This window comes from Mustela lutreola, chromosome 2 (genome assembly GCF_030435805.1).
Source record: "Mustela lutreola isolate mMusLut2 chromosome 2, mMusLut2.pri, whole genome shotgun sequence".
NCBI classification, from domain to species: Eukaryota; Metazoa; Chordata; class Mammalia; order Carnivora; family Mustelidae; genus Mustela; species Mustela lutreola.
Genome location: NC_081291.1, coordinates 166,143,971 through 166,158,328, shown reverse-complemented (window position 1 = coordinate 166,158,328; position 14,358 = coordinate 166,143,971). Strand labels below are relative to the sequence as shown.

Below are 14,358 nucleotides of genomic sequence, written 5' to 3'. Positions count from 1 at the left end.
CTTTTCAGATTGTCTTCTGTTACTTAGCAATATGCATTTAAGCTTCCTTCATGTCTCTCCATGGCTTGATAGCTCATTTCTTTCTTTTTTTTTTTTTTCTAAAGATTTTATTTATTTATTTGACAGAGAGAGAGATCACAAGTAGGCGGAGAGGCAGGCAGAGAGAGAGAGAGGAGGAAGCAGGCTCCCTCCTGAGCAGGGACTTGATCCCAGGACCCTGAGATCATGACCTGAGCCAAAGGCAGAGGCTTTAACCCACTGAGCCACCCAGGCGCCCCAGCTCATTTCTTTTTAATGCTAAATAATATTCCATTGTCTGGAAGTACTACAGTTTATTCATTTACCTGAAGGATAGCTTGGTTGCTTTCAAATTTTGGCAGTTAGGAACGAAGCTACTGTAAAACTGCTGCTACTGATTTTAAGATAAACCATATGTACTGTGTTACTGTGGTCATTTATCTTAGTAAAGGAATTTAGCCCTGTGTTTGAAACATTCTAGATTTGAGTTGTTCAACAGTATCACATGGGGAGAATATACTAAGCATTATCCTTTTCATTTTCAGAAAAATCAATTTTTATGTAAATGCATCTGGCATGAATCCCTACTGTGTGCCAGGTGATGGAAGATACAGGAACAAAAGTGTCTCTGTCCCCAAGAGAGTCTAGAAAACAAGCATTTATTAAATGCTTAATTTAATAAATTAGGAAACAACATTGGTTCTCTATGGCTGGACATCAGAGTAAGGAAGTTTTGATCTACGTCATGCCTTTTTTTCTAAAACACTCAAATTAAATGTAAGAGAAAAATAACATTTTTGGTTAGTGTTAATCACTTCCACATTCTTTTCTTTCTCTTTATTTACCCTAACTGTTCTTACAGCCTTTACTCCTTTTGGTTTTTTCCTTCACTCATCTGAAAGATGTCTTTCTCAAGATGTATTTCTTTTGAGGCTCTGGATTCCCTTCATGGAGGTTCCCTCATCGGTATGGTGGATGACTATTATTGACAAAACTGCCACCACCCTTGTGTTGCAACTTTAAGAGGTTCTTGTGTGTGGTTTTTTTTTTTTTTAAATTGGCATCATCATGTGAGAAAGAAAAGTCCTTGTGTGTGTGTGTGTGTGTGTGTGTATTTTTTTTTTAAAGATTTACTTATTTATTTATTTGGCAGACAGAGATCATAAGTAGGCAGAAAGGAGGCAGAGAGAGAGGGGGAAGCAGGCAGCTCCCCGCTGAGCAGAGAGCCCGACAATCCCAGGATTTTTTTTTTTAAGGACCCTGAGATCGTGACCTGAACCAAAGGCAGAGGCTTTAACCACTGAGCCACCCAGGCGCCCCGTGTGTGTGTGTATTTTTAAAAGTAACCTCTACACATAATGTGGGGCTCAAACCCATGACCTGGAGATCAAGAGTCACATTCTCTCCTAACTGAGCCAACCAGGCACCCCCTAAAATGTCCACGTGTATAGAGGCATAGCAAAAAAGCAGCTGGGGACACACTTCCAAGCCAAATAAAGTGACTTCACACCATAGGTGTCATGTCTGTAGAACTTCGGTGATTGTCTTATTGGCCTGGTATCTCTGAACAATTAAAGAAACAGGAAACCCTCCCACGGTCTGTAATTTTTAGACTCTGGAAAAAGCATCTTGAAAACTCACTTCGTTAGATTTAGTTGGGGTTTGTTTATTTATGAGTAAAGCACTCTACTTTGGTATTCTCTTTCTTGCCTATAGTTTGTCTCCTAAACTGAGGTAAATCAATGGTACCTACAGTTTTCAGAGCTGAATTGACTGGCCCACTCAGGCCAATGACTTTGCCAAATAACATCCTTTAAATGACCTTAGATTGTGTCACGCGCCTTCCAGGAAGCTGTGCGTGTGCGTGCGTGTGCGCGTATGTGTATGTGTGTCAAGAGACCTCAATCTCAAGCAACATTCTTAAAAGGCCTTTGTGTTCTCTTCAGTGCCAGCACGTCAAATATTGCCAGGATAGAAGAAATGGAGAGACTTTTGAAGCAGGCTCACGCAGAGAAGACCCGGCTGCTTGAGTCCAGGGTAGGCATACTATCTTTACGCAAGAGGTCCGTGAGGCAGCGGTTCATCCTCCTGCACATGACAGGAAACTGTCCTTAGGTCTTGAGAAGCAATATAATCTTGAGAGTAATCACTCAACCCTGTTGGTCTCTTTTTTTTTTTTTTTTTAATTTGAAAAGTAATGGTGGTAGAGAAGATTTCTAAGGCTCCTTACTGCACCACAACTTTTTGTAATTTAAAATATGTAGAGTGTCAGCGTGGACCGAAATGAGTGCTTTGTATTGCATTTTCCCTTTGAAGGCCACTTTGTTTGCCTGCCAAGGAACAAGAAGAATGTCATATCTTTATGGACTCTCCCTTCCTTGCCAGCTTGTGTGAACTCTGCTATTATAATATTTAAAATCCCAAGTTATTGTGACTGTATTTCAAGCCAGAATCTGAACTTCCTTAGGAATCCCCCAAATGCCTTTGCATCCTGCCTTAAAGGGCCCCTCCTTTCCTTTTCTGACTTCCCTCTGAGCTTCCTCTGCCACTGACCTTAAGCCAGGAAGCCGCAGAGCAACAAAGGAACTGGAAGGACCAGGACTGATGGCCTTCGGTTAAAAGACGGCCTTCGAAAGGAGGGCTAAATGCCTCGATTAGTGTTGGGAGACAATTTGTGATCCTTTTTATTAAAAGTAGGAGAGCGGTGGTCATCTGTATGAAATGACTGAATACCACAAGTGGGATTTTTCACCTAACATTCAATTGTTGATTAAATGTGGAGGCTGCCTTTCTGTGTGAGATGATTTTGAAAACTATGTGAGAGAGGTGATTTTAGTCTAGGAGGTCTATTGAAGCACCCAGGCTATACAACCAGCAGTTATCTAGTGAGAATTTTCTTTTCCATTAGTTGGAATCGTTAAAGGGTAACCAACATGTCTTAATTTTGTTCTGCATGATGATATTTAGGAACGAGAAATGGAAGCCAAGAAACGAGCTCTGGAAGAAGAAAAACGACGCCGAGAACTTCTGGAAAAACGATTGCAGGAAGAAACTAGCCAGCGGCAGAAGTTAATTGAAAAGGAAGTAAAAATAAGGGAGAAACAGAGGGCACAGGTTGGTGGGACAATCTGGATGGCTTAGAATAGGTCGCCCCCTGGTGGTCATTCTGCAGAAGACGGTCATGCTCCTCAGGATACCTTTCCAGACCCCTTGCTGCCAGCAGCCCTTGACATGTGACTGATAAGAGACAGATTGGGGGTTCAGAGACCAAAAAATGTATGTTTATCTCAAAACTCATTGGCATCTACTAACCAAATGGCACATTTCTCTAGTCATGTGTGGTACATTTTTATGGGAGAGGCATTTTTCTTCTACCCCTTCTGTGCAGTATATTTAAAAGAAGCATGTTTTTTTCTAAGCAGCTTTGAAAAACGAAGTTTGACTTACCACTGAAAACAAATAGAACACCCAAACTGAACCTTTGGTTGAGGAAAAGAAGAGGGTCTAGTAAGCTATTTTTGGAAGCAAACACTCCAGAACAAATAACAATTTTACCAACCTAATTTCTTGGTAGTGTTAGTGGGTTTTTTGTTTTGTTTTGGTTTTCTAACCACTGTATTGTCACACATGTCCCTTTTCTACAGCCGTCCACACATATGTGCAAGGTCACTGAACTCAAACAAAACTCAGGAAAACCACGCATTTCCTTTAACTTCCTCTCTGGCTTATCTTAGAGTTTGAATCTCTGTCACTAAAGCTGCCTACATAATACATGTTTGCTGAGGAACTAAAATGAAATTTCATCCAGTGCCCTTTAATATAAGGTTCAAATCCATTTTGCCAAGGTTTACTAGGCTTCATAAAAGGTGCCACTTCCCCTATTCTTTAGAGCTGCTGGCAGTGTGGTAACACAGCAGTGAGAGACTGACTCTCTTGAAGACTCTGTGTGTTTTGAAGCATCAATGTCTGTGACAGCTGTCTGAAGTCAAACACCACAGAATCAAAGGCAAAATATTGAAGGAAAAGTACAGAGGAAAACGTGTTCATTTTATTTCATTATGTTGATCCTCTGCAAATTATGATTCGTAGTGAAGGTCATCCATGCCTGCCTATTATTTGAAGCCAAACAAGAAAGCATAATTCTATTTTAATCCTAATGATAAGGTTTGCCTCTGAGTATATATTTAGGTCATTTCCCCCAGGGCAGAAGGGCAGGGTTATTTAACAGAATAAATGAAACACCATTTTAGAAACATGACCCTTGGCGATATAAGCTTCCTGGATTAGATGATCCTTTCCTCCAACCATAGTAAAATAAAAAGCATCTATGTAGCTCTTGTTCATATTCACTCATTGCGCAGCTCATTGAGTATGGCTTTGATTCTACTGCTTACCTTATTTTAGCTTCACTTTTCAAAACCAACATCTCTGCCTTTGATTTCTGTCAGGAAGTGTGTGTGAGTTGACGTGTTATAGCTTTGGGAGATCTTGCAGAGGGTAGGGTGGGGGGAAGTACTAAATAATGTTCACCCATCAGGTCGTGTTTGAGAATATTGAAGAACTGATGTTAGGTTATATTGGTAGAGGTTCAGGGAACTTCACAGGAAAGGAATCCTCATCTGGAGGAAGCAGCCAAGGGAACTACATGCTTCATAGGAGTCCCTGTTTTTAAGTGCTAAGTACCTCCTACAAAGCTAAGGTTAATGGCATTTTCCCATTTTCTTGTCTGTCCATTTTTTTTTTTTTTTAAGAGTTTATTTGATAGACATAGATCACAAGTAGGCAGAGAGGCAGGCAGAGAGAGGGGGATGAAGCAGGCTCCCTGTCAAGCAGAGAGCCCGATGCAGGGCTCGATCCCAGGACCCTGAGATCATGACTTGAGCCGAAGGCAGAGGCTTAACCCACTGAGCCACTCAGGTGCCCCTTGTCTGTCCATTTCAAGGAGTAGAATCTATTCCCCTGAGTTTATTTACCTCCCACCCCCACATATTGTAGCATCCTTCTTAAAATACTATGCACTTTTTAAAACTCTAATGTTTATCTCAAGTTCCTCTAATCATGTAGACATTTTAACACTTAAGCTTTTCAGTTCATGTCCACACCTAAACATCTGTGGCCTGAAACGCAACAAATATTTAGCTATATTTGACATGGTTTTTTCTTCCAGGCTCGACCTCTGACACGCTATCTGCCTGTCCGGAAAGAAGACTTTGATTTGCGAAGCCATGTAGAGACTGCTGGCCACAATATTGATACCTGTTATCATGTGTCAATCACAGAGAAGACCTGCCGAGGATTTCTTATCAAAATGGGTGGAAAAATTAAAACTTGGAAAAAACGATGGTTTGTTTTTGATCGGAACAAGCGCACTTTCTCTTATTATGCAGGTGAGTGATTAAAAGAAAATGCTAAGTGATATAGTCAGATCAGGAACTCTCTGTTAAAGAGCAAAAGCAATAAACGTCAGGCTGGATGGGTTGACTGGTAAGTAATAGAATTAATAGCAATCTTGGCTTTGCGGGTATGTATTATTTTATATTCAGGATAGTCCCCCTGATATGAGTTTCCTCTCTAGAAATAATAAAAACTACATATTATTTAAAAAGGGTGAGTTCATGGGGTGCCTGGGTGGCTCAGTCAGTTAAGCGTCTGCCTTCAGCTCTGGTCGTGATCCCGGGTGCTGGGATCGAGTCCTGCATTGGGCCCCCTGCCCAGCAGGAAGCCTGCTTCTTCCTCTCCCACTCTCCCTGCTTGTGTTCCCTCTCTCTCTGTCAAATAAATAAATAAAATCTTAAAAAAAAAAAAAAAAAAGGTGAATTCATCTCTTCCAGTTCTGAAATAAGCTGAAGTCCAAATAAGTAGTAAATGGAATTTTCCTTTTTAGACCAACATATTGGCTTTTAAACCAGGAGGCCAGAAAAAAAGGTTTCTGTTTATTTATTTATGGTCATCTGCCCTATTTAAGTCACACACAATTAGGCAGCCTTGGCTGACAGTCACTCAGCTAGAGTTTATAGACTAGAGTGGTTATTGAAGCAGAGGGTAAAGCTCATCAGTGAGCAAGTGACAAGTAAGTATTTACTAAGTGACTGAATTCTTTTTGGATTCTTTAAATGATGGATTATGAGAAAACTGCCCTACTGAATCTTTGAAAAATACAGGAATATGGATGTAACTGAGGTTCTTATTAAGAAGTCTCCCAGGTCACATAGGAAACACATCCATTGTTGAGTCCAGGTCACGTTCTGCTCTCTTCAACAATTGAAGAAAAGTAGTGTCAAGCCAGAGGTCATGAAGAGACCCTTCTCTGTGGTGAAGGTATCCCCATTTATGAGCACTGTCAGAAATTGTTACACTGGTGTCATAAATAAGAAAAAATGGCCCAGTCCCTTCATCTATGGTGTGAGGTCAGGATACATTTATAGAGAAGTGCAAATGACCAAGAAGCCATGTGAAAGAGGGGGAACATGGCTTGCGGGGCCCCAGAATTGGGGTGTGGAGGGGTAGGGGTGCATACCTTTGGGAGCACTTTGGTGTGGCCCCAGTTAATCCAGCAGCTAGTGGTCTGAAGCAGGTGGCCCAACGCTCAGGGGTTCCCCGCTTGCCTCTCTTGGGCTTTCTGATGTCGGGTTTATTAAGAATCCAGAGATGTTCTCTTCAGTTAGTACAACAGAAAAGATGCTAGTTGAAGGAGAAATCCCAATTTAGTGTCGGCAAAATCCACAAACAAAACTTTGCACTGTGCTAGTCTCCACAGACAATCTCACCCAGAATTTTCCAAAAGCAAAATTTTAATTAGCAACTTCAGATAAAAGAGCTTCACTCTTCTCTGCTTCTCTTCTCTTTCCTTTCTTTGGCAGCCTGCTCAGTTGTTCAGTTCCCCTTCCTTCTGACCCGTGTCAGAACCTGTGCTCCTTCTGACTATGTAAATGCATTTTTCTACATTCAAACTTCTTGATGATCAGTTTTCATTTTGTTTTGTTTTGTTTTAAGGACCAAAACCGTTTCTGTATATGAATGATTACTCAGAACTGTAATACATAATACAGGCAAAAATTACATTTTGTTCAGGTCTTTTATTTTATTTTTTTAAAGATTTTATTTATTTATTTATTTGAGAGAGAGTGCAAGAGACAGAGCACAAGCAGGGGCGAGGGAGAAGGAGAAGCAGACTCCCTGTTGAGTTGGCAGCCCCATGCAGGGCTCGATTCCAGGACCCCTGGATCCCGACTTGAGCTGAAGGCAGACACTTAACCGATTGAGCCACCCAGGCACCCCTCATTCAGGTTTTTAATATTCACGTATTATATAACTGGCCAGGGAGTCCTAGTTTGACAAATGCTGTTCGTTTGGCTCTGTTTATAGCCATCATTATCTTGTCTGCCCCCCTCATCCCCAGTCTCCCCAAACATCACTGAGTGCCGGAATGGATCAGTCCACAGGAAGCCATAGAGATCGCAGTTCAGGCTGGACTGGACCCCCCAGGCGCTGTACCCCTTCAGCTCCCGCTGAGGTAGATGGAGCTGTTTGTGACGGAGCTGTCACCACGAGTTTTGACACTGTTTTAAGTCCCTGTGCTGATCATGCCTCCAGGCCTCCATATTAACTCAGTACCCTTAGAAAAGTCTCTAAGGAAAACTGAGACCCAGAGAATATATCTGTAAATTGATGGGATAATGTTGTGGAAACTGAATGAACAGCTTTCTCGTGTCAGTATATAATAGCATTATTGATTCTCTTAGTTCACCCTGTCCTTGTGAGGTCAGTGTTTTTTAAGCTCTTTCCCATATAAGAAGTGCCCTACAAACAAAAATTTCATTCCCCAGTTTTCTGCCTTCTTGAAACATTGGTAAGATTTACTTTCATCTCCAGATTTTATTTAACATCTGTTTTCAGAAAATAAAGTGTTGCTGCGTTCCCATTAATATTACAGAATCCTTCCCCATGAATATTTGAGAGACACTCTGACCTCTTTAACAGAAACTGATGGAAACCCAATGAACATGGCATGAATTAAAACAGTGTTTCCTGAGAAAGGGTAAAACAAGCATACAAATATGGTCCATGGTCAAATAGGGTCAAATAAGTCAGGGAAATATTGAGTTAAATGTACTTTAACAGCTTTTTATTTTCCACTGAACTTCTCAGAGCTATTGTTTCTTAGACTAGCTTTTTGTTGTTAAAAAAAGACATTCATGAATACAATTCTTAAAAATAGAACAGAAGTCCATATAATGAAAGTCTCTTTCACATCACAAACGTTCTGACCTTTTCTCCATTTGCATATATGTTTTCACTATATCTATGTATTCTTTCTTTTTTATATACAGTTGGGGCCAATTATTCACTTTGTTCATAACGTTGTTCACATAACAGTATTTCAAGATTTTTCTCTAATAAGCACACACAGACCTAGTCTTGAATTTCAGTGGCTGTGTGGATTTCACTGTATGGCCGGTCTCTAATTGAATCAGTCCCTTGTTAAATTCAAGCAGATTTTTTGCAGTCTTCTGCCATAATGAACACAAATCCATGTGCTTGTGCATGAGTAACTCTGATACAATAAAGCTTGAGGAATGGAATTGCTGAGTGAGAGGATTATTTGCATTTTTAATCGGTTTGTTTTTCCAAACTGCCTTCCCAAAGCTTTCTTATTTGCACTTCCACCAGCAGCATATGATAGAGTCTCTTTCTTTGCAACCCCATCCATGCTTTTAAAATTCTTTAGTATGCTCGCATGCATTTATGATCTTACAAAATAGTTTAAGAATTTATTAGATCCCAGAGGGATCCTGTTTGGTTGCTGGTTTGGTCGGTTGGTTTTTCTTTGTTTTTGTTTTTTTTAAGATTTTATTTATTTATTTGACACAGAAGAAAGAGAGAGAGAGAGAGAGAAAAAAAAAAAAATCCCAAGTAGGCAGAGAGGCAGGCAGAGAAAGGAGGAAGCAGGCTCCGAGCTGAGCAGAGAGCCCGATGCAGGGCTCGATCCCAGGACCCCAAGAGCATGACCTGAGCTGAAGGCCGAGGCTTAACCCATTGAGCCATCCAGGCACCCCTGCTTGGTTGTTTTTGTTTGGTTTGGTTTTTATGGCAAATTTGATGAAATCTTAGAAATCGCTTGGAAAATGCTGCATTGAAAGGACATTAAATTACTGACAAGAAGCTCTTTCAGGAACAGGAGAAAAAGCATCCTGGATAAGAAATTCATAGGAAAGGAATATAAGTAGTATATTATTTTAAATGATGTCCAAAAATACCCTTCTTACAAATTTCATTACAACAGCTCTACATACTAATGTCTCCGGGACAACCACTGGTCTGGAGAATGTGAGGAGATCATTTGTATCCGTGACAGTGGTGGTTATAATTTGTGTGCTAATTTGACTGTCAGGAGCTCTGGGTTGTCTTTTGACTGAAGATTTGCTGGAAAGCCTTGGGCAAAGTCAATTAGTCTCTGAGGTTTGGGCTGAGTTTTCCTTTTTTTCATGGTTTTATTCAGTATAGAACTGGGCTAATGCCTTCACCTAAATTATCCAAATTGATCTTAGGTAATTTAAAAACTGGATCAATATTGTAATAATTATACTGAAATTATAATGTTTCCAGTCATTCCGTGGTGATAAAGTATTTTAACACTATTATTGCAGACAAGCATGAAGCTAAATTAAAAGGAGTGATATACTTCCAAGCCATTGAAGAAGTGTATTATGATCACCTCAAGAATGCTAATAAGGTAAACACTGATTTTCAGATTTCTGTCCTTTGAATGCATCATTAAGTTGGGAGAAAAGATGTTTTTTGAACCCCATACAATTTAGATTTGTTGTTCTGACATAACTGATTGATATAATAATTACGGTTCTAGAAAAGCGAACACAGAAGTAATTAATACAGCTGATCTTTTGAGGGGGGATAAAGTCATGGTGAAGTGAGAAAATTGGTCGTGTTTGTTTAGAAGACCTTGTGAAGTGACTTTTGATGAGGGTCTAAGAAGGAGCTACTACTTGCTTGTAAGGAAGATTCTTAGCAGGCTAAGAAGAAGAGCTGTCATTTATGGAGCACCCACTATCAAATAGGTACCGGCTAGAGCTCTGCCTACAGCGTGGCTGCTGAGAGGCCTGCCTGACGAGCTCTCTGTGGGAGATCTCTTGTGCAGAAAGTCTGGAAACACACCCGACCTCCAGAAAGTGCTGCAGGTGGGGCCCCGGGTTCTACCAGAACAACAGTAACACCAATGGAGAGTTCGTACATCTAGAACTTCTAAAGAGGAAGAAGCCGTCCCCTATGTCTGGGTCACCTCAGGTGGTTTCAGGGTGTTTGTTTTACCTTCCTTTTCCTTTTCTGACTTTAGAGCCCTAACCCACTACTCACCTTCAGCGTCAAGACGCACGACAGAATCTACTACATGGTCGCGCCGTCGCCGGAAGCCATGCGGATCTGGATGGATGTGATCGTCACCGGCGCGGAAGGATACACGCACTTCCTGTTGTAGGGCCCGCGCGGCACCGCCCACAGCAGGGCCGACTGCAGTCGTCCACGAGAACGAAGCCATGTTCCATCCCAGACCGGAGGACCCGGCGCACGCATCCCTCTCGCTGTGTATACTCAGAACTCCTTTTATATTAACAGGAAGTCATTTATAAAAGAGAAGAAAAGGGGTTTACATCCAAAGGGGGATGATAAGTAGCAAAAGGATTGAAGCACCTATGAGAAAAAACAAAAACCAAAAAAAACAAAAAAACACTATTTTGGTAAAGTGACAACCACTTTATAGTTATAAACTATTCTTGCCGATTGTTTACTTTGGTGAAATAAAGGGAACGGTTTACAAAATGTGTGTACCTGGAAATAGGAAATTATTGTAGCACCCCAGTTACTGGTAGTGACATTATTGCTTATCAACCGGTTTTTTTAAAAAAGCATTTTGCTGGAGGTTATTTTATACATAGAAGCAAATAAGGGTTTGGAAGGGAATATATTTTTAGGAGGCGTTTTGCCCTAATTATTAGGTACTGCGCCTAAACCAAAGACTTGATATGACTTCTCTTTAATAGTGGTAGTTCCAGGTGATGAATCGCATTTAGTGTTACTCTTCATTTTTAAATGGTACTTTGATGCCATCAACTGTCTAGAAAGTTGACTCTGAAGAGTTACCACTGGTATAAGCTATTGTACATATAGAGCAAGCCACTTTTTGTAAAAGAAGAAAAAACAAAAAGCTGTGTTTTAGACGGAAGCCGCCTTATTAAACAGACATTCTGTCACTTTGAGCAATTTAAGATAAGGAGACTGTTTCATGGTTTGCTGAAAATTTCTCCATCCCCAGTGCTGAGAATAAAGGTAGCCAGCGGCTGATTTCCTTTAGATTGTCTGTTTCCTCCTTTTTGTGGAACACAGCTGTTGATTGCAGTCTCACATGATATAACGATGAATCAGACCTCTGTTTTCACCAAAGAACAGATCAATTAAAATACTTACTTACTGAAGTAGCATAGTTCTATAAAAAGAAAAATGAACTTCAACTTAATGTTCTTTGTAATGTACTATTTCATTATGTATTTCTTTACATTTAGCTTTTGTTTTTTAGAGTTAAATTAATTTTTGTTGGATGAAATGACTTCAGGCAAGTCTATTTTATAACATTTTTTTCAAATGACTTTATCCTGGTTTATCATGTTGTGTGTATTGCAAGTATGAACGTACTGTTTCCTAAAAATTGGCAAATGAACAGAAGTAGAAAATGGTGGCTTTGCTTACTAGTACAGGTGAAGCAATTAGATTGAAAGTGTCCATAAAATCTTTGTCAGGCCTGATGGGGTACAATTCTTAAAACTTTGCAGTGTGGTTTGTATACATGTTGCCAATAATAAGATTTTGCAACTGGATGACACATGATTTTACTTGAACAGTGGAGGACAAGGTCATGATTGCAAAAGACATTTTTATAATGTGTTTTTTTCAGAGAATCACCCCAAACCCCATAATGATTAAAAGAGTGAAATGCAATTGCTAACATTTTTGTTGGTCAATGTAAAGATATAACTTGTCTGTACTGTACTTTATAGGATTATAAAGATGTTCCAATCAGCATTATATCTTGCATGATGTAGTAAACCTTTTAAAACGTGTGTTAAAATATGTTGAGTATGGATTAAAATGTTGACCAGATTCCACATTTGAAAATAAACTCATCTCTCATGAGGCAGTTACCTGTTGGTGACATGACAGGGGGTGGATTAATCAGCAAAAATCAATTGTGAGTCTCCACAAAAGTTGTGTGTTCACAATATGATTTGTAGTTTTATAAATCGAAGTAATTCTGAGTCTCTCTGGTCACATTCCTGCTGCTAACAAAGTGAGATAACCCCTGAAAAATCTGACATCTTACTGTCTTTTTACAGAGATGCAGTTATTACTGGGGATTGCAAGGACTGTGCCTACTTTTCCAGCAGGGAAAAAATCATGCAGATGTGAATTAAGGGCTTTACTTGATAGTGACTCATTTGTCTCCCTGGGCTAAGGCAGCAGATTTCAGAGAGAGAAATGGCCCTGCACAATATGTCCTATCAATAACTCCTGGTTAAGGAATGCAACATTGACAGTGGGTATGGAAACAGATTAGTTTACTTCAAGCCCATCACTGTGGGTAAAAGCATCTTCACTTGACCTAGTCACAAGTTTTCCTGATTTGTTATACTTATAAGAAGTGTAAAGAAGTGTAAAGAAAACAGTCCATGTACAGTGCTTTTCCCATTAGGGAAACAAGTCAGATTTTTTTTTTCATTTTGCTGCACATAAAATACAAGATTTGCAAAAATAAAGGGAGAGAATAAAGAAAGGAATGATTGAGAATATTTGCAATTATCAAAAGGGTCCTGGGATGGAGCCCTGCATCGGGCTCTCTGCTCGGCAGGGAGCCAGCTTCTCCCTCTCTCACTCTCTGCCTGCCTCTCTGCCTACTTGTGATCTCTCTCCGTCAAATAAATAAATAAAATCTTTAAAAAAAAACAGTGAGAAATGTTGATTATCAAGATACAAGCGATAGTGAAGTGATGTGCATTGTGTATTATCTTACTGATTTAATTCCTTTGTAGTTTACAACAGGCCTAATGGAGAATTGGCGAAATAGTTTACCAGCTTTTGGAGTACAACCTGAAATCAAGCAGCCCTCCTTGCTATCTATTTCTGGCACTATACCACTCAAGAAAGTATTTAATTTTTATTTAACCAAGTTTTTCAGTATGTTCCAATAAGACAGGTTCTCAAGACATACCAAAGATAGACTGATTCACTGTATCCAACTTTGCCTCTAACTCTAGGACCAATCATTGCTCCAAAATTTATGACCAACATATAAAGTGGCTTTACTTAAGTATTACACCAACCACGGTAACCTGAAGTAGAAAAAAAGAAGATCTTACATGATGATGTTCTTCACCCCCAGGATTAATTGGAAGGGTCCCAGAGCTAAAATTCAGAAACCCCCATGCCCATTGAATGACTATTCAACCATTTTTCTATTATTGATTACTCCATTTTTTTCTTCTGCTTCCTTCTAAAACTGGTGCAGATAAAAATTTAGCAGATAAAATCTGCTAAAAATTTAGCAGATAATATACGGCCTTATGAACTAGTGTTGTTTTCTACAGGAGAGTCGCAAAGTGGGGCCACTGGGTCAAGGGCACTGAAAATGATGCATATTTTATAAATCCTAAAAGATGTGGCGAGATTACCTGACAGAAGAGTTTAGCAGCTGACCCCCCTACCAACCCTACGCGAGTGCCAGTTTCCCAGCGTCCTTGCCAATAGTTGCTCTTTTTAATTTTTGCAAATCTGATGTGTGAGAAAAGTAACGTTATTTTTTCAATTAGTGAAGTTGAATATCTTCACGTATGAACTGCCTATTCAGACATCGACTAACTCTATTAAAATTATAGATATTTTCCCCGTTTTTTTCTAGGAGCAGGCTGAATAGAAAGAAGTATTAACGTTCTGTTACCTGACTCCCATTTGACTCAAGATGACTTTTGCCATTCAAAAAGTTGAAATTCAGGGGCGCCTGGGTGGCTCAGTGGGTTAAGCCGCTGCCTTCAGCTCAGGTCATGATCTCAGGGTCCTGGGATCGAGTCCCACATCGGGCTCTCTGCTTAGCAGGGAGCCTGCTTCCTCCTCTCTCTCTCTGCCTGCCTCTCTGCCTACTTGTGATCTCTCTCTGTCAAATAAATAAAATCTTTAATAAAAAAAAAGTTGAAATTCATATACATTTTTAAATGAATTTAGTTTCATATCTTGCTTAAGAGAGTCCCTTCTATCCCCAAACTATAAAATATTCTCTGTACT

At 39.9% G+C, this 14,358-nt stretch overlaps 1 protein-coding gene across 29 annotated transcripts in view; it reads left to right on the top strand.

The window, feature by feature from the left end:
- Window positions 1–10,768, top strand: part of PHLDB2 (pleckstrin homology like domain family B member 2) — a 220,871-nt gene extending 210,103 nt beyond the window's left edge. For 10 of the 29 annotated variants that reach the window (XM_059164170.1, XM_059164168.1, XM_059164158.1 and 7 more), the window contains 5 exons: window positions 1,965–2,055; window positions 2,986–3,132; window positions 5,186–5,405; window positions 9,666–9,751; window positions 10,095–10,331. In XM_059164170.1, coding sequence (XP_059020153.1) covers window positions 1,965–2,055; window positions 2,986–3,132; window positions 5,186–5,405; window positions 9,666–9,751; window positions 10,095–10,247 — 697 coding nt within the window. In that variant the 3' untranslated portion in view covers window positions 10,248–10,331. Of the gene's footprint in view, window positions 1–1,964; window positions 2,056–2,985; window positions 3,133–5,185; window positions 5,406–9,665; window positions 9,752–10,094; window positions 10,334–10,369 lie in introns of those variants that run through there. The other 19 variants (XM_059164180.1, XM_059164182.1, XM_059164177.1 and 16 more) reach the window with 7 other exon arrangements.
- The last annotated feature ends 3,590 nt before the right edge of the window (window positions 10,769–14,358 follow it).